The sequence below is a fragment of the Lissotriton helveticus genome, chromosome 12, assembly GCF_964261635.1.
Source record: "Lissotriton helveticus chromosome 12, aLisHel1.1, whole genome shotgun sequence".
Taxonomy (NCBI): domain Eukaryota; kingdom Metazoa; phylum Chordata; class Amphibia; order Caudata; family Salamandridae; genus Lissotriton; species Lissotriton helveticus.
The window spans coordinates 602,863,700-602,890,526 of NC_136073.1; the positions used below are offsets into that span (position 1 = coordinate 602,863,700).

The following is a 26,827-nucleotide window of genomic DNA, read 5'->3' on the forward strand; positions in this document are numbered from 1 at the left end:
GTTTTGATATATTTGAGATGTAGGCTGCGGGGTTTGTAGGTATAGGGAGGGAAGTTATCTAAGTTATAATTAATTAACAATTACGTAGGAAGAAAATAAGTATGTGTTTTCCACTGTGTGTATTTTTTAAAATCCATGTGAAATCTGACAGAGACTCACCATAACCAACTGAGAGAGCCTGTTCCCAACTATTTACTTCAAAATACATTTAATAAGGTGGGTGTCACACCCTAAACATCGCCCTTGCAGCTACGCCCCTGCTGATAATTGTAGAAAGAAAGATGCCCATCACGTCACTTCTGGTGAAGGCAAGATTTGCACTTTGCCAGCTTCATCCAACCTGCTTAATATGGAGAGCAAAGTGGTGCATGCCTGATGTACTGCTCCAGTGAATGATTTTTCTTTGCATTCTGGGACTTTTAGTCCTGTTTTATAATGAAATAAGCAAGACTGCATGTCTAAAGAGAAAACCTTAACTGGAGCACCACATCAAGCATGGACCAGGGAAACTTATCAGGGCTGAATATCTGATGGATCCATTGCTTCTTGCCATCAGGTCCTTTTCTGCATCCATTCAAAAACCTTGGGCCTTATTTATGAAGGCCTTGCGCCACCGGTGCGTCACTATTAACATGGGAAAAAGTGACGCACCGGCGGCGCAAGGCCTTCATAAATAAGCCCCCTTATCTCTAACATGATCAAAACTTAAGGAGTCAGACAGCTCTGTATACGTCTGCTATTTCTTTGTAATTTAGCTCCAACTAATGCATCTACTCTCTGCAAATGGAAAACTTGCTCCAAATCCTGACTGCAAAGTTGATTTGTCATCCAACAACTATCAAGATAATTTGACTTTACAAAAAGTCTCAACCAGAATGATCCAACCCTCCCATGCGTCACTTTATTATCCCTTCAAGGATCAGCCATGCCCACTTTTATTCACTACTAATGTTAAGACTATACTATAGCGTCCGACTTGGAGGATCTCGCAAACAGGAAAATAATTAGAATGCGTGTAGATAGAGCATTACATGAAACAGGTATTAGATGTAGATACAATGTAATTTTTATTTTAGTTTCCAAAGAAACAATGTTCACATTGCTACAATGAAAAAGCAATCCGAAATTGAGTATATGTTTAAAAGAAATGTAATCCCTGGTCCCAGTGAGGCCCACTTATGGGAAATGAAAAAAAAATGTACTCATATCTGGGGGAGAGAGGGGCGGGCAAGAGCGCAAAACACCACGCCCACGCGGACAAGGAGAGAGAAACAACAAGGCCCCTAGTAAGAGCCTCAGAACTCCCCGTCCGGCCTCCTGTATACCCTGGGCTCGCTAAAGCAGAGCCTAACCGGCCCATGACCAGACACCGGGGGAAGGAAGGAGGAAGGTCCCAGAGCCCTAGGGCCCGCTAGAGCAGAGCCACCAACCAGGGATCCCAGTTCCAGCTACAGGAGGAACAAACTTACCTGAAAGAAGCTTTGCAGAGAACTGCAGCGCAGAACGAAAAAAACAGGCTGATGGGTTTGGCCGGCCCGCCTCTTATAGAGGTGGGGTGGTAATGGGTCGGCCATCTTGGGAAGGGATGGGAGGCATGGGAGGCTGACTTTTTGCTTTGGAGGATTCTGGTGTGGAGCTGAAGCTCACTTTGTAAAGTCATGTGGCGAGGAAGACTAACAAGGAGGTAATGTATTTTACCTGATCTCGGTGAGGCTAGTACAGGATCGTATTAACCTCTCTATGTCCTCAGCACAACGGTTAGTAAGGAGGTTGGCGCTCAGGTTCAGCTTCTTGAGGGTTGTGCAGTTTTCAAGGCACCGAAGTTTGCGGCAGCTGTCATCAGCTAGACTGTTCTCCGCGAGCCTACAGAAGAGAGACAGTATTACAGAGCTTAGGTGAAATCAAGACTTGCCATTCAAGTCCTAAGAAAAATCTTTTGTCTTGCACTTTTTTTTTTTTTTTTTTACAAATTAAAGCACTGAATCAGTAATAGCGGTGTCAACATTAATGTTACACCGCGAGCCTACAGAAGAGAGACAGTATTACAGAGCTTAGGTGAAATCAAGACTTGCCATTCAAGTCTTAAGAAAAATCTTTTGTCTTGCACTTTTTTTTTGTTTTTTACAAATTAAAGCACTGAATCAGTAATAGCGGTGTCAACATTAATGTTACATTTACAAAACAAAAGTTTGAAATTCTTGAAAGCGTTTAGCAACTGCAAACTGTAATCGAACTAATATATTGAATATGTTCCAGCCCCATAAAGATAGTGATTGCTTCAGACTCTGGTGCCTATTACATCCTTGAACATGCAGCCCTTGTAAAGGCTTTGTTGAACAAATGGTTACTAAGGAAGCTCTCTTGTCAAACAAGGCTTTCACAGAATGCTGGAAACCCAGATGACTGCTTTCCAGGACATGTATTTGAACAAGTCAGTGAAGATTTTTTTTTAAACTTTATTTTTTCATTTTTCAGAAAAGAAAAACAAAAATAAGAGCATCCAAATACAAGCAGGTGGAGCAATGTGTTTTCGGCCAAACATTGTCTACAGAGTTGCATGGGACATGATCACATCTATGCAGTTCAAATAACACAACATGTATTACACACAATCCTCTTATGGTGCAAAGGCTTCAAGATAATTCAGGTCATCGCAGAGCGCTGATGTCTCAGTACTCCTATAGGATCTTCAATTAGGTTGGTGTTCCCTGCCATATCTGTTCATCGCCGTTACTGTCCAGAGTAAGTAGATAGGAACTCAGTGACTGCCATATATCTCAGGGTGTGGACGTAGTTGGTTGTAAGGTTGCATATAGCTTACTGTTTGTGTTGCAGTATAACAGGCTCTTAATCCAGGATTGTCTATCGGGCATTCGTTTACTTACCCAGTATACAGCTAGTTCTATTTTCTCCAGTAGTAATGCAATAGCCACATATCTAGGTGAGGATTTGGAGATTTCTTAGACGTAGCCTAGGAGCGCTAGCAGTGGGAGGGGTCAATGTGGAATTGCATCATCTGAGATATAGTCATAAACATGTTGCACCAATATTTGGCCACTTTGCGACATGTCCAGGTCATAGGGCAAAGTCTGCCATAGGTGCCTGGCATTTGAGACAGCTACCTGGGTGGTTGGGGTCTAGTCTGTAAAGTTTGGCTGGTATGACATTTGCCCGTCGAGAAACTTAAAGTGTTTTAGTTTGTGTCAGTGATTCAAGGATATTAGTTTCATTTGTGTGCAGCAGTTGTACCATTTCTGATCTGGTAAGGTAAATCCTCTGTCCGGTTCCCATGCAGATCGTGTTTTTGCATTGTGCGTGGGGGTTAGTGCCATACTAGCGTGGTACAATTTAGAGATGAGATGGTCCCCATTAGTGTTGGTGATAAGCATTGTGAGTGGCGTGAACTCTCCTGGGTTTGATTGGCAAGTAGGCATCTGATCTCTGATCACGCCTTCTAACCGTCACAGGACAAAGTTTTCTATTAAGGGGGCATTTTGGAAGTGCATGTCCTCGGTACGCAAGAAGATATATCCATCTGAGAAGAGACCCTCAAATGTTTTTAATGAGTATCTTGCTAAGGTGCTTTGGACTAAGGCTTCCTGTGTGATGGGTACCCAAGTGTTGGGCGCTTGGGGGTTTGCCGAGGAGTATAGCAATTGTCCACCCAGCTTACGCAACAGTCTTGTCCATGCCCAGCTAGTAGTAGATACAGTTTGCATGTCTTGTGGGTCGCGAGACAAGCCTGCTGGTAGTATAGCAGCCAACACTACAGGGGAAGCCAGAACCGCATCAGGCTTGGCATATGGTATATGTACGTCCGGATGGTACCAGTGTCACGCAAAGCTACATTGAGCCACTAAGTAGTATATATGCAAATTAGTGACTCTGAATCCTCCTCCCTCATATGGAAGAGTAAATGTGGTCCACCCTTTGTGCTGTTGCTTGCCCCCCATACCAGTCTTGTAAGAGTAGAGTGGAGCGTGGTGAAGAACGCATTTGTTAATGGTATGGGGATATTCTGAAATATGTAAAAACTGGGGCAAAACTAACATTTTGCTAATGGCGATCGATGCAGCATCGATGGGGGAGTCTGATCCATTGCTCTACTCGTTCCATCAACTTATCTATTGCCCGGCCATAGTTCAGTCACAGTATTTGCTATTTTTCGTGTGTGTATATTCCCAAATATTTTGTGGAGGTGTCACTCCACACATGGGGAAACTCACTCACTACAGATTTCATTGCGGCTGTCAGGAGGAATAATTCAGACTTACCCCAGTTGACATATAGGCCTGATAGGGCCCCATATTGCATTATATCCTGAAGTATTGGTGCCAGGTTATCATTTGAGTGTCATATATAAAGGATAATATCGTCAGCTATGCTGTAACTAATAGCGGACCAGGTTTGAGCTGCAATTCCCTGTGTATATGTTTTATTTGTAATTGTTGCATAAGTGGGTCTAGGGCTATAATGAATAACAAAGGCGACAATGGGCACCCTTGCCTGGTTCCCTGTGATAAAGGAAATGTTTGTGTGATTGTGCAGTTTAGCCGGATTTGCGCTGTGGGTCATGTGTACAATTACCGGATGAGGGAGGAGAATCCAAAGGGAACCCCCAGTTTTTGTAATGTGGCATGCAGAAAATCCTACTACAGCCAATCAAATGCCTTTTCAGCATCTAATAGCGCCGCCTCCGCAGGCACCGAGGGATCAATTCTGTGTATCACTGCAAAGCGTAAGCGCAGATTCAGGACCGTAGATCTGTGTGGAATTAACCCAGACTGAGCAGGAGAGATTATTTTTTCTATAAAAAGCGAAAGGCGAGTGGCTAGCATTTTGGGCAAGATTTTATTTTCGAAATTCAGCAGCGATAGGGGCTATTACGATCCCCGCAGCGCTGGGTCTTTCTCGGGTTTAATAAGTAGGATAATCACTGCTTTACGAAGGGTAGGTGGAAGCACGCCCAGTTCCATCGCTTCCCTATACACCTCCAGGAGGTGAGGTGCCAGAAGCTGTTTATATGTTTTGTTAAAAGTGCCCTTATAACCATCTAGCTCAGGAGTTGATTGCCTGTTGAATCTCTTCTCGGAAGGGTTCAGGAAAAAATGTGTTATTGCACCTTAAGGAGCCACACCATTGCAATCTCCTCCATGAACTGCAGTGTGAAACCTTCAGTTTTTTTGGGGCGCTAGGTGGCGCCGGACCAAGATGGCTGCACTATAGTGAGGCTCTCGCCTAGCTGAGCCTATATTTATCCTTTAGACTATCCTGACCAGGAAAAAAAGCTTTGCCTACAGCGGGACCTGAATCACCTCGGTGAGAGGTGCGTACCGGTACCTGCATCTTCCACGCAGCGCTTCTGGAGCCGGAGAAATCTGCCCCGCTCCCTGCGAGCGGCACCTCGCGCTATCCTGTGGTTCCGTCCTTCCGGGAGAGCCAGCTGGGAGAGACCGGGGATTTGAGGCCTGGGCGGAGGCTCCCGCTCCCTGGACAGATATGGCGCGTGGGCCCCTCCGCAATCACGGAACTTCTCAGGGTGGCCTGGTGAGGAGGTAAGAGGCCCCTGAAACCACCAGAACTGCTCGCCGACCTTCCCCCCTGCCTGGCGGCCGGAACTGCGCGGCTCTCTCCCTGCTTGGGCCCGCTTGAAGACGCCGGCCCGACCCGACGCCGGACTCAGCTTGCAACCAATTGCATCGCCCAACCCACACTGCCGCTACTGGCCCCCGCGGCGCCGCCACCTCTGGGGCCCCACGTAAAGACGGGAGTGGGATCGCTGTCGCATGGACACTGCGACACACATCGTGGCGTAAAGCCCAGATCCTCCCTGTACTCGCGACCACTCGCCCCTGCAGGTGTCGGGTCCCATAGCATGCAGCTGGTCTCCATCACGTTACAGCAAGCTACTGTTGGGGACGGAGCCTCCATTGTACACCCCCTCCCCCATGTCGTGAGAGACACCGTCTCGGACATGTTCTTAGCTGCCGTCGTGGCCATTTTGGAGCGAGGCCAGGACTACTAGGTGCTGTCATGTCGGGAATTTAGGAGGCCGGTTACACAGCTCGGCCGCTGCTCACCTCGAACGAGTCACATCCGTCTTGCCCCCATTCTGCCTACTGTCTGAAGGCCCCCACCCGCATCATACAACTCCGCTTGCACTAAAGGTACGTCTTTACGCCTGCACTTCAATAACATCAAGGTCATCTGCGGGACTACTCTGGGACACCTTCCGCAGCGGCCTTCTCCCGCCCGGAGGGTGTGGAGTGTTGTCCAGACCAGCGAAACACTTTTGTACCCCCCCCTCCCTGGGCTCTGCGCCGCACGCGTGGTGGTGCCTTATTTGTTGACCCGCCACAACTCGAGCGGAACGGTCTCATTCATCAGCGGTGTGGTGGTCACCTCAGGGGCGGGATACCTCTCTCTTGTGTCCCGAGCGGTGCTGCGGGGGTCGGAATACTCGCCTACTATAAACTGTGGGGGCCGGGTGGATCACGTGCGGCCTCCTCCCGGTTACTGGGCACGCGGCTTCTCCCCCATTCCTCGTTTCTCGACCACCACGAATCTGGCTGACCCCAGGGCCGCGACATCGCGGACGCCGAGACGTGTCATGGGCCGTGGTGACGTTAAGCAGTCCAAAATCCCGTTTGAAGCTAGAAAGACATCCAAAACGATGCCTGGGCCAGAGGGGAGCCCTACTACAACAACTCCGCCGGAAGACGACTGGAAATCCCTACTTCTAAGCATGAAACAAAGGCTCTTGACAATAGATGCCAAGATTGACACCATAAATTCCCGCATGGATGGAGTAGTGGCGAAACTGGACCAGCATGATACCCGCATAAAGGAGGCCGAGGACAGAATCTCTGGATTGGAAGATGGGGCCACTTCTGCTAACCGTCAGGTCACTCAAATGGACAGACTCCTCAGGATCATTGCAGACAAGAATGAGGATTTGGAAGCCAGGTCCCGCCGCAATAATGTCCGCATTTTGGGCCTGACGGAATCTACCAATACGGGGAAAATGAAGCTCTTCGTGGAAAACCTGGTGACTGAACTGTACGGGAAAGAATCCTTCTCCCCACACCTCATCGTCGAGAGAGCACATAGATCTCTCGCCACCCGCCCCCCTCCAGGGGCTACACCTAGGCCCATCGTTGCACGTTTTCAGAACCATAGAGACCGCGACGCGGTACTACGTCGTGCACGCGAGCTTGGCACGGTGAACTACGGCAACACAACCTTATCCTTCTTCCCGGATTTTACCCCCTCGGTGCAGGAGGCACGGCGTAAATTCGTGGCAGTAAAAAAGAAGCTACAAACTCAGGAGCTCTCCTATGCCATGCTCTATCCTGCGAAACTGAAAGTCTCCTACCAGGGCAAACACCACATCTTTGCAAATCCGCAACAAGTTGAGGACTTTCTCAAGCAACATAAAAGACCGTTACAGGGACAATATGGATGGGCGCCGCTCCAGATCGCGCTCGCCGCTGGAACAGCAGGACTGATGTTAACTAGGCTACTGCCTGGACCAAAGGGCCCGTATACCTGGACATTGCTGATCATGATGCACTGTATTCCCGGTGAGGTACATTTACTGACTTACTATCCACTGGTCTGAGTGATATTTTGTGCTCGGCAACCCACCTCCACCCCAGGGCGGACGACCGGGTAACTACCTGGAGTCTTGTGGGTGCGAGTTAAGAGGTGGGAGGCAGGTCGGGCGCCCCTAGATACGGTTCCCCAATGGGTGATCCCCTTTGCAACCTCTCTCCCCACAGGATAGGGGTACTTGTAGAATGTTGTTTTATTTTTTTGGGGCTTTGGGTGGGTGGGTGGCTGCTCTTTACCCGGCAGGTTGGGGTTGCCGGTGTGTGGGGGTGGAAATTCCGACACACCATGGACGGGGTCATAACGATGTTAGTACGAATATGGGTCGGAATTGCCAGAATGGGCTATGGGGTTTCTAGATGCACTGATGATGTTGTTTATTGTGTGAACCTTATTGTCATGCTTATACATTGCACAGTTCTGTATTCTTTGGGATGGGTGACGTAACAGACGTGCAACCTGTACAACAATTACAACTGATCTCATGGAATTTACGTGGACTTAACAACCCGAGGAAAGAAAGGCAGATTTTGTGTTACTTGGATAGGCAGGGAGTGTCCATTGCCATGCTTCAAGATACACATCTAATGTCAGGCAGTCCCCCATTGTTTGCATCTCGTTGGGCCTCCAGCAGAGTATTCTCGTCATATTCAAACTACGCTAGGGGGGTCACGATCTTGGTCAGACGAGGGGTGCACTTCACTCCGGCAGGTCCTGAAGCTGATGCGAGTCGCAGATATTGCATGGTATGGGGCAGGCTCTACTCACATACAGTCCTATTTGCATGCTATTATGGGCCTAATACGGACGACCCAACTGCACTCCTTACACTATGGGGTAAAATTCAATCGATGGGAATCGCTCATGTCATTCTGGGAGGTGATTTCAACACCGCACTATGGCCGAACATGGATAGATCCCACCCACAGGCGACACACTACACGCACACTCAGCGTGCCCTATCAGAAATTGTTGAAGAACATCGCTTGATCGACACTTGGAGACACGTACACCCCGCACTCAAACAGGGCACACACTTCTCTGCTGTGCATTCCACCTGGGCACGTCTGGACTATGTACTTTTTACTGCGGGCCTTTCCCCTTGGCTAGTCAGGGCCTCCCACCTTGCCCGTACCTTCTCCGACCACTCACCAGTACTCGTGTCACTACGCATCCCTCTAGATGTATCCCCTTACTTAAACTGGCGTCTCAACCCTGCACACCTAACTGATTCGGCTTTCAAAGCGGAACTAGAACAAGACATAAAAGATTTTTTTGACCACAACATATCATCGGTATCCAGTCTCGCAACGGTTTGGGAGGCCTTCAAGGTCACCGTAAGGGGATGGTGCATTGCTAAAGGGGGAGGTGTTCTTAGATCCCTACGAGACGAGCTACATAAACTTGAATTAGAGCTGAGACAACTTGAACAGGAGGTTGACCATACCACACGTGGCCACGCAGCCAAAGCCCGACTCCGAGAGAAATTCAATGAATATGAAGAGCTATCAGAGAAAGAATGTAAGTTTCTAGGGAAACCACACTCTGCACGCAGATATGGTGAAGGTGACAGGCCAGACAGAGCGCTAGCATTTACAGTAAACCCCCCTCGGTATCACAATTATATCACCACCCTGCTAGACGAACATAACATACCCCGGCGGAGTTTGCCAGACCAACTCCGGGTCCTCACTGAGCATTACTCTAAGCTTTACACCTCCCAGAGATCCACTCCGATAAATTTGAACACTTACTTAGATGACACTGCATTAGCATGGTTAGGTCCGTCCCAACAGAAATTCCTACATCACGAAATTGAATTGGAGGAAATAACAGACGCCATAATGTCCATGAAATCAGGCAAATCGCCAGGTTTGGAAGGCCTACCAATTGACTTTTACAAGGCCTACATACATGACTTGGCCCCGATCCTGCGGCAAGTGTACTACACGGCTCTTGAGGAGGGTATTCTGCCAACCACTATGCGTGAAGCCCTTATAACATCATTGCTGAAGCCGGGCAAACCACCGGAGTCTTGTGACTCCTATAGACCTCTATCGCTGTTAAACTCGGACATTAAAATTCTGGCTAAAGTGCTCGCATCGCGCCTCAACCTGCTGATGGAAAGGCTAGTGCTACCAGACCAAGCTGGCTTTGTCCCAAACCGCGCGACTTCCCATAATCTGCGAACACTTCAAGCAGTGATACAGGACATAAACCCCACTTACGAGGCGGACGCCATTTTTCTCGATGCCACGAAGGCTTTCGATTTGCTAGAATGGGACTACCTACTGGCGTTACTGGAATGGATGGGCTTTCCGTTTAGCTTCCTTGACTGGATTCGATTACTGTACCACCAGCCTCAGGCCTCTGTCGTGTTAAACGGCTCCCGCTCGGCCCCCTTCGAGATTCACCGTGGTACGAGGCAGGGATGCCCATTATCCCCTGTCCTATTCGCAATAGCAATCGAACCATTAGTAGCCAAACTACGCCAACACCATAATCACCGTTCTCTCATATACCCAGAAAGGCAATTACTTATTGCACTATATGCCGACGATATGACCCTTTACGTGCACAAACCTCAAGAAAATCTAAATCCCCTGTTGCGCGAGATTACTAAATTTGGAGGTATCGCGGGAATACAAATAAACTGGGCGAAATCAGCCCTGTTTCCGCTGACTGACAAGACCACGCAATTCCCCTTAGACTACCCCCTGATTTGGGAGGAAGAAGAGATCAAATATCTGGGCATCACCGTGACTAGACACCGTGATACCCTCATCAGGGCTAACTACGGGACGGTTCTAGACAAACTGACTGACAACGTTACCAGGTGGATTCATCTCCCACTGTCAATGGCGGGACGCATCTCCCTGATCAAAATGGTAATATTACCTAAACTGCTGTATCTTTTCACTAATATCCCGTATAACCCGGGTGCTCACTTTTTCCGAACACTTAACTCACAAATGTCGCGACTCATTTGGGGTGGTAAACAAGCCTGGATTGGCATGGGGACACTAATGCTGCCTTACCATCAGGGTGGATTCGATGTACCCAACTTCCGGCGTTACTATGACTGTGTGCAGGGCCACTTCGCCGCATACTGGCTTCACCCTCCTCTGTTCATGGCGCATCTGGCGGTCGAGGATGGTTATATGAGGCCAGTACAACCATCAGGCTATCTCTACTCTGACGCCAAGATTGTGGACCGTGATCCCACTACGGTTGATTGTACAGTGCTTGCCTGGAGGCGCTTAGCCGAAGCCATGGGAACACCGTTCCTATACTCGCCACTCATGACCCTAGCGCATGACCCAAGGCTTAGTATAACTTGTGAGGAAATCGGCCGACAACTGCTTACAAGACTAGCACTCCACACATGGGGTGACCTATATCTTCAGGGCAGCTTCCGCACGTCAGCGCAATTCTTTGGAGATGACTCCCCCTCAGTCATGGATACGTTTCTTTATGTGCGACTAAGGCAGAATGTCAAAACGGTCACCCCCCACTTGTCGGATGAACCGGACACAGTAGCGCCCCTTCACACTCTACTCCAGTCAGATGCCCCGAAACATGTTGTCTCCATGCTTTACAAGCATACACAGGCAACCCTACCCCCCCCTCTCTTAGAGCGAGGCGTGACTGGGACAGTAACCTGGATGCCCCAATGTCGGACGAACAATGGGAAGAGAGCTGCGCACACACTACTGCAGTGACAGGTAACACACGCCTCAGGCTGGTGCATTATAAATTTCTGCACCGGCTCTATTACACCCCGGCCAAACTACACCGCTTTCAACTTCGGGATGATGACCGGTGTTTGCGCTGTAGAGCCGAGGGAGCGGACTTTTTACACCTCGCATGGACGTGTCGTGCTGTGGCGTCTTTCTGGGAGGAAGTGTTTGCAGGCATGTCGGACATGGTTGGAACGAATGTGCCACCCTTTCCGAAAATCGCATTGCTGGGGCAGGCATGCCCTGCGTTGAAGGCTCACCGGAAATTTTTCGCGCTGGACCTCCTTTTGGCGAAGCGACATGTGGCGTGCCGCTGGGGACGTCGACGGGCACCCAAGTTTAAGACTTGGCTGATTACGATGTCCACATGGCAAGACCAAATGCACAATTACGCTGAGCTCTTACCACATAAATCACGGCCCAGGGACATATGGGGTCCACTTACTGCGTACCTTCTCCGACTTCAATCCTGTACCCAGTCGGAGGACGACACATTGCAACAGGGAGACGTTCCATTGATACTAGATACTACACTACACCCCAAGAACGCGACACCCGTGGAAACCACCCCAGTACGTATGCCTTGCCCGTCACATGTAACACTGCCTGTGATACTACACATTGGAGCTCCTGCTCTATAATAATCAACATCCACTGTACACCTGTGATGTCAGAGATTCACGTCTCATTTCAACTATACTGGTTGTATTCATGATGAAATAGTTGCAATCCTTACTTTCTAGCTCTCTAGCTGCATTCCCCTAACCCAAGGGATATACATTTAGCATGAAGTAAGAATAGACACATCTAGTCAAGTTCATTACCTAATCATTAGACACATCCCGCTTCCCCCCGTGTTATTGGGATTGCTCCACTAGGTGCTGAGGGAATTAGTCCCGGGTTATTATGGCCAGAACAATGCCGCTGATGCAGCACCAATGCCCCCACCGAGAGGTCTCTTTCTCCACATACTCAGTATGGTGGGAAAATAGTGGGGGGGGACAGTCTGCACTAGACCCACTTGTTTGTCGGGTTACACAGTTAAATTAAAGTTACAAAAACAAGAAACCTCAAGCATTCTCTGTCCTTTGTATTTCGTTATCTTCATCATTACTGAATGCATCCTTACGCAGCTCCCAATAGCCAATAGTTGTAGGCGGCTTGCTGTGTCAGACACATGTTCCTTCAGTACATGACTTACATTAATGACGCTGTTGTAGCTGCCGGCCTGTGCTTCCAGGTTGTAGGCGGAAAAGCTGTGTAATCTTTAATTGCCTCAATAAAAGTTTTGCACAAAAAAAAAAAACCTTCAGTTTTGCTCAGCCAGTCTCAATGTCAGTTGTGTCCATACTCCCACCTTCAGTTCGCTGCGGGACTTTGATTTGGTTGTTACCCCTTCCGGTGTTTTTGTGAGTTACAGGGCATGTTTCTGTCCTCAATTTTCATCAAGGTCCGGAAGCTTCTTATAGGTCATGGGTGAACTGCAGCCTTAGTTGGCGCTGCTCCTGTAGGGAATGGTATGAAAAATTAAATCAGGATTTGTAAATCATGGCTAATCACCCAACAGGGTATCCAGGCACTTGCAAGCCTGGAGGCTTATTCGAACAGCCAAGTCTTGAGGGCCATTGGGAAATCCCGAAGTGAGGCGATGGTCCAGATGTGCGTGGGGAGGCTGTTCCAGATCTTTGCTGCGATGTGGAAGAAGGAGTGCTCCGATAGATGCAGGGAGTAAGGGCAAGTGAAAGCGATGCGCAGCAGAATCTTCTCGATGGTTGATGGAAGTTCGGGCAATGGTTAATGTATGCAGGTCCTTTGTTGCGTAGAATCTTGTGCGCGTGGGTCAGCAGCTTGATTTGGCATCTCTTCTGTACGGGAAGCCAGTCAGTCTTTGATACATGCTCCTCCTGTACCCGCTCACCTGGTGAAAGGAGGTGATCTGGGTAGTTGTTACTTTTTGTTGCTGCAGGACACATTCCGCCAGACAGGCTCAACTATAAACACCAGTGTACCACTTCACAGGTCCAATCTGCTGCAGGCTCACGCAGCTCAACTCAAACATGGCCATCTTTCTCCGCGGCCAGACTATGCCGAATGCTTCACAGTTGAAAAACAAGCATCAATGTAATGTTTAGATTCTTAGGTATGGACGGGTTGTTAAAAGTATTATGAGATTGTTAAGTTAGCAGCTCCAAAATGTCATCAACATTCAATTTCACATATCATGAAATTGTATGTGAAATTGAATGTTGATGACATTTTGAAAAACCTTTCTTTGTGAAGAGTCTGCCTAAAGGGAGAATCAGACACACCCACTGTGCTTCAATGATTGGAGGAGCTGCTAACTTAACAATCTCATAATACAACAAGTGGTACCTGGACGACCACCTACATCATTATCCAGGGGGCTGAAAATGACCACCCTCACAGTAGGCCACACTCAGACAAGGACAAATAATACAGCTGAATCCTCACATACAGATGGACAACCGATCCCTTGCCCTATTCGTGACTACCTCTATGTGGTGTCTTTTCCAAGAAACCTCGGATTCCACACAGTCAAGGTAGGAAAAAATTAGAAGTGTATTTGATGTAAAGCTGCCACAACTGGATATCGTCATGCAGCAGCCTTGAGCGGCTCTTCAACTAACAAAAATTCACTACCCCAACCTTCCAGCACTGACATAGTTACATTCTAACATTGACATTGTAATATTCTATCCATTTCCAAACCCACCTATCCGCATAAGAACACTATACTCTACTGCTGCGAAGGCTATTGGCAAAGCCATCAGACAGCTAATCTTCACAGAGGTTGTTGAGGGGCCCAGACAACCAGCAGCCAATCCACTCAAGAAGCATCCAAGTCCCTGATCTTGAAAGTAATTTTGTCAGAGGGCACCCAGTTGGGAGGCATGGACACAAAAACATTAGATGAAGACACTATGAGCCGATATGGGATTCTTCTTCCATCACAAAGCAGATGGCTAAGAAAACAGCATGAGATCAATAAAAGACAAGCTAGGCAATACAGATTCTTGGGGACTGGATTGCTGGCAACTCAAACAGAAAGCGATCAAATGTGAGGCTTGGTCGAGACGTGACAATCTCCGATTTTATTGGATCCCCGAAAAAATGGATGGCTACGACTTAAGCATCTTCTTGATACAATTTCTCCCCCACATTCTGAACATGACCTTCACACTGCCATTAGAGCTACAGCGACAACAAAGAATACAAACATGGAGTATCATTGAGTTGGGTAACGATAAACATCTTTTATTCAGCACCAAGATACCATTTTGCGTGAACGTATGTTGTTTTATGTTACAATCTGCCACCCCGGAAAAACCTAGATTGATCAGAACATATTTATTTAGACATGAGCAAGACTGACAGGATCTAACAGCAGCCCAAAAGTAGGGCCAATTCAACCTAGGTCAAAACATACAGACTGAATTCGGACTTCTCAAAAACAAATGTAAGTCCTTCTTATCATTACTTCCTAAACTTCAAAAAATGGGATAACATTAAATACAGCATATTAGAGACAGAGGGATGTGAGTAACTATATATAGGAAATTAAGGTATTATAAATAATACCAGGAAGAGCTAGAACGATTCCTAGACAGTATATATGACCAAAAGACGGACAGTGCCACATCGCATCCAAAGGACAATAAATCACCACTACACGATGGAGCACCTACCCAACGTCAAGACTCAATGCAGGACCACATTCCAAGCAGATGGAAAGGGAGAAAGTAATTGCAACAGTCCTCTGTTTGGCCTCCAGACAGGTAAACATCGCTTTCATACAAGAAACACACTAAACGTAAACTGAAGCCACAAAACTTAAAAGAGATTGGATGGGGAGGGTGCTATATGACTATAGGGCCCCCCAACAGGAATCGACTGCAGGAACCCTTTGCCCTGGCTCCAGGAAATGTGAGGCTGTCATTATGGTGAGAAAATCGTTCTCTTCTTGACAATTTAATCGTAGTCAGAAGAAAAGGGACTAAATCAGAGTCATGGGGGTGTGGTCAATAAATGCCCCAGCTAACCCATGCCCCGGACACATCTACAACCTGGGGACATCACTAATCAACACCACCCTGACCCACATCATCAACACCTCTATCTGCCACCAATGGAAACGTGCAGAAATCTACACCCTCCTCAAAAAGCCCACAGCCGACCGAATGAACTGAGCAACTTCCGACCCATCTCCCTGCTTCCCTGTCCAACCAAAGTGATGGAGAAAGCCATTAATAAGTAACTCACAACCCACCTCAAACTTTATCATCTTCTAGAAAACACACAATCAGGATTCAGAAAAAAAACACAGCACCGAAACAGCACTTATTGCACCCACCAACAAAATTTGAAACATCTTGAACCGAGGAGATATAGAGGCTGTCATTCTGCTCGTCCTCTCCATGGTTTTTGACATTGTCTCCCACAACAACCTCAAGAGAAGACTTCACGAGATTGGCATACAAGAATCCGTTCTAAAAGGGATTTGTTCCTTCCTAACGAGGAGAACTCAGAGGGTCAGGCTGCCACCCTTTACACCAGATACCAAGAAACTGATATGCTGTGTCTCAAAGGGATCGGCCCTCAGCCCTGAAATTTTTAACATATATATGACAATGGTCGCCAACATCATCTGATCACAAGAGATGACCTTCGTCTCCTGGGCTGATGACACCTAACTCATCCTCTCCCTGATGGACAAGACAAAGACCACCAGAACCAACTTCACCAACTGCATGTCCAAAATAGCAGACTGGATGCGAGTCAACTGTCTGAAGCTCAACTCTGACAAGACGAAAGTACTGGTCTTCAGCAATAAGACCTCTCCATGGGATTCCACCTGGTGGGCGTCAGTGCTAGGACCAACACCCACAGACCACGCACAAAATCTAGGATCAAACTAGATGACAAGCTCAACATGACAGCTCAAGTCAACACAGTGTCCACCTTCTACTCCCACATCTTTTAAATGCTGTGAAAGATCTTCAAATGGTTGCCTTATAACACCAGAAGGACCATCACACAAGCATTTGTCACCTGCAGGCTAGACCAAGGGTCTACACCAGAATCTCCAAACAACTCCTACACAGACTCCAGACCATTCAAAACACAGCCGCAAGACTCATACTCTACCTCCCATGTCGCACCCACATCACCCAATACCTGGGGAAGCTTCACTGGCTTCCTATTACCAAGTACAGTCAATTCAAACTTCTCACATACACATACAGAGCCCTACACAACACAGCACCAGACTACCTGAACAGCCGTATACACTTTCACCAACCAATCAGACACCCAAACTCTGCCTCCCTCTCACACAAGCCCGCACCCACAAAAGCAAAACTGATGGTTGCTTATTCTCCTATATCTCCTACATTGCACCCATGACATGGAACAACCTCCCTCAACACATCAGAGCCGCCTCCTCACTTACTGAGTTCCAAAAGAAGCTGTAGGCATTGCTCTTCATATAAGCAGCTTGGGACCACACACCTACACACCTTGCCCAAGCACCTTGATACCCTCTCAGGTAATTAGTGTGCTATTCAAATCAACCTAACATAGCAAAACAAAATCAATTTTATAAAGACCTCTGAAGCTTGGAACCAGCTAACAATGGAACCCATGAAAATGACGTTTTTGGAAATGTATCACTTCCCCACCTGAAAGATGAAGGTAGCTTGATCTTGGAAAGCGAAATAACAAAAGAAGAAAATTATCCACACAATTTATGAACTTCCATACAACAATGCACCAGAAGAGGACAGCTTTCCTGGCAGAAAAGAAGGGAAGCCTTTTGGTCCTCTCTAACAGAGCACCAATAAGGGATCTCCACAAGCCTGGGAAAGAGCTGCTGCTATGTAACAGCTATCGCCTGTTAGCTCTTCTTAATGCAGATATAAAACTTTTGGCGGGGAACCTGGCTCCTCGACCTGAAGAAAAAGTGATACCTACACTTCTTTAAGGTTCCCAAATGGGATTGTAGTTGGCAGAGCCTCCAGTAACCACATGCGTACGCTTATTACATGTCCTCTGTTTAGCCAAGAACATAGGATAGCACTATCTCTTGATGTCAAGAAGGAGATCAATAAGATCAAATGTAGCTACATGCTTTGCACCCTCCGGAACCTGGGAATATCGGAAGACTCCATCACCAAGGTCTGATGGCTGTACAAAACCCCTTAAGCACAAGTCAACTGTGGGAGTTCCAATTAAAACTTTTTATGATACCGAGGGGCTTGGGCCGGGATGCTCTTTGTCACCCCTCATGACACTATTAGGCCTGGAACGCCTGGCAGCAGCCATATAACAAAATGCACAGATAACGGGTATAGCCACACCAAAATTCTTCTGTATGCGGATGAAATACTACTCAACCTGATGACCTTACCACCTCATTGCCAACCCTTATGTTAACTATTTTAGCTTTCTCTGCAATATCAGAGTATAGGGTTGATTGGAATAGAAGTATCACCCTACCACTATACCAGGTGAGAACAAAAGCAGCAACAGCTCAATACAAGCTCCAGTGGCACTCTGTGGTACTTAAATACCTAAGGGCGTATGTTAATAAGGGCCAGAAAAAAATTGTCACAGACAACTTGCAGAATGTGCCAAAGGGACACCATTCAATGTATTACTATGGGAAAAGCGGCAAGCCTTGAAGTTGGTGGTAGCACCCCACATTTTTTACGTGCTAAGCATGCTCCCCCGACAGTCAAGATTTCCATATTACGGACAATCAACAAAGTTGAAAGGAATTTTATTTGGGTACCTGTGAAATCATGCCTAAGGACCTCAAAACTGATAATCCACAGACATCTGAAAATAACAGAAATAATGATAAGACTTTTCCTAATATAGTAACATGCAATAGGTGTTCCCTTTCTAAACCAATAAGAATTACAAAAAAATTGTGAAGCATTAATATTTTACAATGTTTTAATGCCTTATTCTCTGATTAGATATCCTAAATTAAATGTTAAAGGGTGAGAAACATCTGTTCACCCTGGAATGTTTATGCAAAACTGTGGAACATTTCTTTCAATTTAACCTGCAAGATGTCCTTATATGGGCCTAAATGAAGCATAAACACGTACAAGGGCAACTCAACTAAAATGTCAACTTGCCAGGCCTGTGAAAGCTTAGGTGGGTGGGGGCCAAAAATTTCCTATAAGGCTATACTACCTTATTTGCCTAGCCAACAGCCCTAGAAACAGTCCCTGCACCCACTATCAGCTGTTTTAAGCATGTGGTAAATGGGTATGGATTTGAGCAACTTTGTTCCCTAGAAGACTGAAAAATATGACATGGACCCTATATTACCCATTCTGCAAGTTAATCCCCATTCTGGATTATATTGGAATTTAAGTGTGAGTTAATGGTCAGAAATGGAGATACCAGCCCGCCAATCTCCCCATGAAAATCTGGGGAACTCAAAATGAGAGCTAATGTGCTCCATCTGATGTTCAATGCTTAGGACAGTTTCAGACCTGCGTTTGAAGATTTACTCAAATTTGACTTCCATGGAGGTTTTCCACATCCAGTTCATTTTTGCATTTATTATTTATTCTAAGCATACTGAGTTTTAGATGATTTTCATGAAGTGATATTGTTTGAAACAAAAGTGGGTTTTGTCAAAGCCCAGAAGGGCTCTACCAAGGTTGGAGGACTTTTAAAATCATTATTCGCTTAAGAGAGACACCCATCACAGCAAACATGAACAGAAATGTACAAATGTAGCTCAATGCATAATATCCTTGCTGTACTATATTTGGCTGTGAGTTCAGGTGTTCAAACAGGCAGAAGGAAGGCAATGACCTCAGTGGCTCAAACAGAAGTATGGAAATGACTTATCATCCAACCAGTAGGATAGTCTCTTAAAATGTATTGATGCAAAGAAGGTTTCCTTAACTACTTTATTAGGGAAATCACAATGTTAGTTGCCTATTTATGAAGCCACCTTGCAGTTCACAAGCTTTGTGATGAAAAGAGACAGATGATAAAAGAAAGGAAGGAAACTGACCAGGCCTAAAAAAATATTCTTCAAGGTACAGTGTTGTGAGTAAGAAAGAACAGTTCCTTAGGGGTGTATGCTTTGACACAATAAGACATATCTATCCTTCATTTAGTTCTCATCCAGCTCTAGCTGTAGAGGAATCATATCTCTAGAGGCAATGAACACACACAAAGTTAGGGTCATTTAAGGGTTGGGAGACAGGACTTTACATCTGCCACACTGCCTTTACTCCATCCGCCAAATTGAAGGATATCCAGCGGACCGCAAACATCCTAATGCATTGGCTGAAACCACTGTCACAGTGGTGGCTGAAACCACTGTCACAGTGGTGGCTGAAACCACTGTCACAGTGGTTCCTATTAATGTTGGAAATGTTTGATGAATGGCTCTGTCAAACCAGATGGCCAAACGTCAAACTTTTCCAAAGATTTATATTTTTCAAAAACAAGATTGCAAAGCCGGAGTTTCTTTTTAATAAATGTAAAACTGATGGTACCCACACCATGGGAGCTTTTTCCAGTGGGGTTGGAGGGCAATTTTTATGGTCTGACTTGAAAGCGCACCTGTCGCCAGACAATTATGTGGGTATCATCAGGGGAGGGGCTTTGGCACATGTTGGGAGCCATGAGTACATGTTTTGATTGGTCAGAGTTGTGTGCTTCCACAAAAAAGTGCTTGACCTCTACACAGCCGAGATCATTTAGGGGCAGATGTATCGAGCAATTTTTTAGTCGCAAACGCTGCAAATCGCAAAAAAACAGCGTTTGCGACTAAAAAATAGAGAAATGGTATGTATGAAAGAATTCGCATCGGTTTATAAGGAATCGCACAAATTGCGATTCCTTACGTTGCGAGACCATCTTTTCTGCTAATATAAGTGCGATTTCTAATTTTGCGAGTTTTTATGTTTGCGATAACCGCACTTTCTATGGTGTCAGCTAGGTGCAGGGCGGTGTTCGGATTCTGTACTCTCCATTACAGGTGTATTAGCAGCACCATGTCTGCCACTTCTGCGCTGTGTGACTTGCGCTGTTGGAATTGGATTGTTACTACTCCTGCTAGAGGTGTCCTCACTGTCTGCAGAAGCCATTAGGGTGCTGGCACCAGAGTTGGCAGTTTGTAAGATTTCCACAGCACTTGTCACTTGATCCAGGCCTCTAGCAATGTTTTGAGTGCATTGACTCCTCTCCCTCTGCATGGTGATGCCGCGCCTAGTAAAGTTAGATGTCACTGTACAGAGGCGGCTAATAGCCTTTGTGTAACTATGCATTCGTCCATGCGCATGATGAGCAGCACTGTCTCTAGATGTCTCTGTGCGCTCCAGTGTCATGCATAATTTGTCAATTGCAGCTGCAATCGACTTCATGCCCTCACCCATGTTTTGCTGATTGTAGTTTAATTTTGTGAGGTGTCTATTGATTGACCGCAGGGCCTTATGTTGCTGGCGCTGCACACCAAGCATATCCTTCTCCAGACCAGCAAATACTGTGGGTGTCTCAACATGCACACTGCTACTCCTGGATCTTTCAGCACCGTATGCTTGTGTTCTTCTTTGGGGTTGCTGTTGGCCTTGGCTCTCACCAGGGACCACTGTGTCTTGGTCACTTTCTCTTGCATCCCCATGAATGTCCATATCATCCTCCAAAGGAGGCAGAGGGGGCATATGTCTGCGCTTCCTGCGCACAATTGGTGTGGACACACGTTCCTCACTACTTTCACCTTCTGTCCCAGATTCAACATGGACTTGTGATTCATCTCCCTCTGCGAGTTCCCTTGGTGCCCTTGATTGTGCTGTGGATGTAGAGTGAGACATATCAGTGTGTGCTTTGTTCTGCATCTTGGAACAAATAAAGCTTTCTGTTTTGAACTTCTATCAATCCTGACACTCTCATTTTGACTACAAACAACACCACAATGTGGGCCTGTGTTTCATTGCAACCATATACAAACTATCCTTGGTAAGACTACAACTCCCATGATGCATTTGGATATGTATGTAATGCAGTGTAACTGGACTTAAAAGTTATTTGCACAATGTCCATCTATGTAAACTGTGTGCATGCATCACCTAGCTACTTTTCACTTTCTCACATGCATCTTACCTTGAGCACTTGGAGAAGGGTCAGAGCTGTCAATATGTGACACTCCACTGACACTCTCCGGCAGGAGAGTGGCCTCCACAAGTTCTTCATGTGGTGTTGGTTGCTCTGCAGTAGAAGTACCACCTCCAGTCTTGTGTGCCTCCTTTAACCTTTCAGCCACTGTAGGAGAGTAGGGTCTGCTATCCTATGGTCACCCCAATTTTTGCTTTTTGCTTCACTGGTTTTCGACTTAATGTGGCTGTGGGCCTGCTAATCAGACCCACAGCCTGCTGTTCTCTCTCTAAATTCACATACATGTACTATAGGTACATCACCAATTTGGCACTGGACACCTTGTCAGCCCCTGTACCATGCACTATAGGTGATCAGGGCATAGGTGCATCCAAGGCCTACCAGGGGCTGCAGCATATCTTTTGCCACCCCTGGCTGGTACTTAAATCGACACAACTGGCTGATCATTCAGCTGGGGCAAGGTGGTGTAATCACCCCTTGCTTGGATATAGTATACCTATATCTAAACCTATATCTGGACACATATATACCTATCAGTCACTCCTATGGCAGGCCTTAACAATCCTGGAGGCAGAGTGCTTGGTTTTATGTGAGATGGTGCTCTAGCATGAGCTGAGCCTGTCTGCAGTGGTCGGAACCATTTCCTTACTGCTGTTCCAGGATATTGCCATACCATATACTCTTAAGTGCATTATAATCCTCGCGGTTATTGCTAACTTTGGTTTGGCTTTATCAAAACATGTCGTGTTTGGTGTCATACACTTTGGAATACTACCCCCTCGCCAGTTCTGGCGACGGGGGTAGCATTCCACCCTTCTAGAGAGAGAAGACATGTTACTTTACTTAAAACGCGGTTAATCCTAACCAGAGCCTCAGCATCACAAAATGGATGCTGCTGCCACAGACACAAGTCTGACCTCCTACTCCTGACCGAAACTTGGCAGGGGAGGCCTGGACAAAAGGTTTCCTGTCACAGGGAGGTGCTACACCTCCCCAGACAGGAGATAGTGGATTGGGGCAGGGTGGGTTGAAAGAAACTAGACACTGCCTGGGGCACACAAGGTGTCCCATGCAAAATCCAGTCAAACCGGTTCTGGGGCACTCCAGCCCCAGTCCTGGCGCGAAACTGGACAAAGGGAAAGGGGTGTAACCACCCCCTTCCTGGGTCCCACCAATAGGAGGGACCTAGCAGGTAATCCAGCCCCCAGATTTGGAATAACGGTGGGTGCAGTGCCAATGCACATCAGATTATCCTGACTGAAACTTATGAAACGAAACTCTGGACCCTTCGACATCCTACTCGACGTAGAAGACTGAAGAATCTCCCTTGTGGTCAAGGAGTGACCACCCTGTGCAAACAGGTACCATCCAGCGCCTCACCGTTTGCTTTGTTGCAGTTCCCGCTGGAACTCGAGCGACAGAGATCGACAAGACCCAGCTTTCCTGCCTTCCAACAGCCCGATCCACAGTCCCAGCGAATCTGAGACCCGTGGAGGCGACCTGAAGCGTGGGGCCGGCTATCTTGGAAAAACTACGAAGTGCTGACCGTGGAGCTCCCGAGGCTCCCTCGAAGCTGTGCATTGGGGTTTGAGAAGCCCCAGCCCTTTTGCACCGAAGCTCACCCCTCCACACTCATCGAGTGCTGTGTGGGGCCCTTTTGCATTTTTTTGCTCGACGCGTTGGTCCGGTCGCTTGCCCATTGGCTAGTGGCCCCAGTACCGACGAACCTTTGAATTTGCTCTGCTAGTCTGGTTGCTCCAGACTGGCCCTCGTTTCCCTGAAAAGGAGCACCCGCTCTGCCATTGCTGGTGCGAGTAAGAAGCGATCTTCGAATCCTGCGTGGGTTGCCCTTGCCAAGGCTTGTTAACTCCGATCCGGAAGCCGACACCGCCGACCGCGAGAGCCTTCGTGGGACAGCTGGTGATCCACTCCTGGACATCCTCAGTGCCCCAGAGTCCACTTGGCAGCGGAGACAAGCTTCACGACAACCACCTGATTGCGCCCGACATCGCCTGGTTCCTTCCTGGTTCCTTCCTGGTCACTGGCTAGTGACCCAGACTCTGTCCCCTCTGCTTTCAGGTTCTCTACATCTTCGATCCACCCTTGGATCACACCGGACACTTCTCTTCTGGCCGCCTGCAGCATTTTCATCTCCAGGCTCCATAGATCTACACGACGAAACCCGACACGCTTTTGCACCTGTGCACCCGCTTCCTGTGGGTGAGGTAACTCTTGAACACCGGTACTCCTGTAGTTGTTTACACCTCTAGTGCCTAAGTCTAAAGTTTTGTACTTCTAGCCCAGTCGGAAGACTCCTAAAACTGTAACTCGATAACTTTTACGCACCATTGACTTTGCATTGGTGCATGCGTGTGCTTTTAGCGCTGCACCCAAATCCCGCGGGCTACTCCCGTCCTAACTGCTGTTAGTCCAGTGTAGTCCCAGCGATTCCCAAGGCCCTAGGCCTTACCACTGATCGATTAGTGATACTTATACCACTTTCTTGATATATGGTTTGAGTGGCCACCGGCTTCATCCATAAACGTGCAACTTTCATATGTTATATTGTGCTTTTGTTTAAACGCTTGTGCTTCTATACTCATAAAGAGTACAGGAGATTATTCTGAGAATAAATACATATATTTTTATAATATAACTTGTGTGGTGTCCTTTCATTTGATATTACAGGATTGCATATGGTAAAACAGCTGGCTTCACATGCCCTCTTGAGTTAAGCCTGAAGGCTGCTTATTCCATGCTACCCCTAGGATAGCTTGTCTTTTTAAGGTTGACTTACAACCACCACCATAAGGGATTGTTTGGGCTGATACAAGGTGCCCACATAATTGTGGACATCATACATCAGGCCAACTTCTCACAGCCACCCTTTCTTTGGATCTCTGGCGCATATCGTACCATCTTTTCCTTAATTCTTCGATGGAACCTGTGGTGACTCCCACAGACGCAGCGTCCTGTGGAGCCTTTGAGCAGCGGTGGGGGCAGGCAACGCGGAAGGACTCGCAGCCCCAGGAATCAGCAGGGCCGCGAGCGCACCAGCATCCCCTCCCTTCAGCACCGCCCATATCTACTCCTCGCGCCTCCCGCTTCGCGGGAGATACAGCGTCCTGTGGCGCCTTTGAGCAGCGGTGGGGGCAGGCAATGCGGAAGGACTCGCAGCCCAAGGAATCAATGGGCCATGAGCGCACCAGCAGCCCCTCCCTTCAGCACCGGCCATATCTCCTCCTCGCGCCTCCCGCTTCACGGGAGACGCAGCGTCCTGTGGAGCCTTTGAGCAGCGGTGGGGGCAGGCAACGCGGAAGGACTCGCAGCCCCAGGAATCAGCAGGGCCGTGAGTGCACCAGCAGCCCCTCCCCTTTACTCTTCCATCTGTATTTAATCACCCACCGGTTCCCACGTCGCGGGACGCGTGCGGGCGAGCGCCGGGCAAAGGGCGGGCCGTCTGTGGCCGTCCGGGATCGGTCGGGGCTGGGCTAGGCCAGCCCCCTAACAATCCGAGCTTAACCTTCAATTGGACCTTTCCGCAGTGAGTGGCGTGCATTACTTTTTGGCATCTATCTGAAATTAGGTGGGCTGTGACATTATGGGCAAACGTAGCGCCACCACCCAGCGCGCAAAATAACATCCATAGACACTAGCGAGATTGAGCTAACCAAGAGAAGACTGTCTTTGGGCCCCTTAAAACCTCAATGTGCAGATCATATTGATATCATAGATATAAGTGAGGCACAGACAGCGAGATATAGAGCGATTGAACACTCATCACAAAATCTTACAAGAGAGAATATGCAGGACATGGAAGGTAATGGCTCTATAGGATTAATTGATGAACTCGAAATTGGATGTAGCCCAATCGAATCTCTGACTACAGCCAATCCGGACTTATCCCCTAACCCAGAAGTATGTGGGGTGAGAAAGAAGAGGAAGGTGCTGAAACCAGCCTGCCCCAAACCCAAAAGACAGCCCCCACATTTGAACTCACAACGTACAACTTTAAACACGTGGATTAGGGGCACTACGATCCCTGTGGACCCAATCACAAGTAGCGATCTGATTGACTCAGTTGATGTGGTCACCCAAAGGAATTCCACCCAGACAAAGTTTACACAAACTGCTTTTTCTAACTTCACACTTGGGGACACTGCTATAGACATCATTGTTGACACATTGTACGATCGTGTCAAAGGGCTTGTAGATAAAAGTTTTGATAAGTTATGGAAGCGACTAGATCGCCTGGAATCCCTAACTATCAAGGCCACACCACCTTCTAGGGAACGCAATGAGGCAAATCGACAGGCTGGCATCTCGGAAAATCCCCCTCATAATTTGCAACTGGTACGACAAGCAGCCCAAACTGTAAAATCGTTGTCAGCTCCCTCTGATTCTAATAAAACAATGCGACCCGGTATCACCCAAAATATAAACACTGATGATTTTCAAGGTGGACCGATAGTCAGCACAAGTACTGTTGACATCGGCTCCAAGGGGCATGCCGAACCAAATAAGGATGTCATAAACTTACCTCCTGCATCCTGTCCATATGTGTTAACTCTCGCAGGGGTACCCTCACTAGAGAAAAACACATCAGAGTCTTGGGAACAACTGCGGAATAAATGTGTGGACTGGATGGCTAAACATAAAGGGTACAGGAGGTCTGATATGCACAAAATCTTAATGGTACGTAGGGTGTGTTGGGTGGGACCACGGGTGAAAACTATTAGGGGGGACTGCATTGTTATCAATTTATCGCGGCCTAGGACTGTTGGATCCATGCTTGCAGTTAAAGAGACCAACAGCCTTCTTCCAACAAACATCTGTGCTTTACCCCAAGGGTTTTTCTATAAACCATCACCCACACAGCGTCCACTTTTTAGCCCTTCCCATCAGTGGGTAAACCGATTTTCGGCTATCTCTGATTTAGATACCCTTGATTGACCAGCATCGAATATTCATTCTACCGGACTGACCCATATGGTAGTGGAGGAGATTCTTATCAACAGCCCCGGGGTGAAACATACCCAACTAATTGATTGTTCTGATTCAACATTGAAGGTGCTGAGCTGGAATGTGGCAGGCTTGGCCTCAAAATTAAACATAGAAGACTGGGCAAATATGATAAATAAATTTGACATCCTTATGTTTCAAGAAACCTGGGCAACTAAAGAGCTATACTTTGAAGGGTATGAGTGTTTTAACATTATTCCCCCTAATTCTAAATATGGCAGACCATCGGGTGGTTTATCAATATGGGTCAGTATTGCTTCAGGTGGTTGAGTTAAATCAATTCC

At 47.3% G+C, this 26,827-nt stretch overlaps 1 protein-coding gene across 1 annotated transcript in view; it reads right to left on the reverse strand.

Moving 5' to 3' along the window:
- Positions 1-26,827, reverse strand: part of LOC144798401 (NACHT, LRR and PYD domains-containing protein 3-like) — a 546,600-nt gene that overhangs the window by 2,320 nt on the left and 517,453 nt on the right. The window contains exon 9 of the mRNA XM_078669258.1: positions 1,699-1,863. Within this exon, the coding sequence (XP_078525384.1) occupies positions 1,699-1,863 (165 nt within the window). The remainder of the gene's footprint in view (positions 1-1,698; positions 1,864-26,827) is intronic.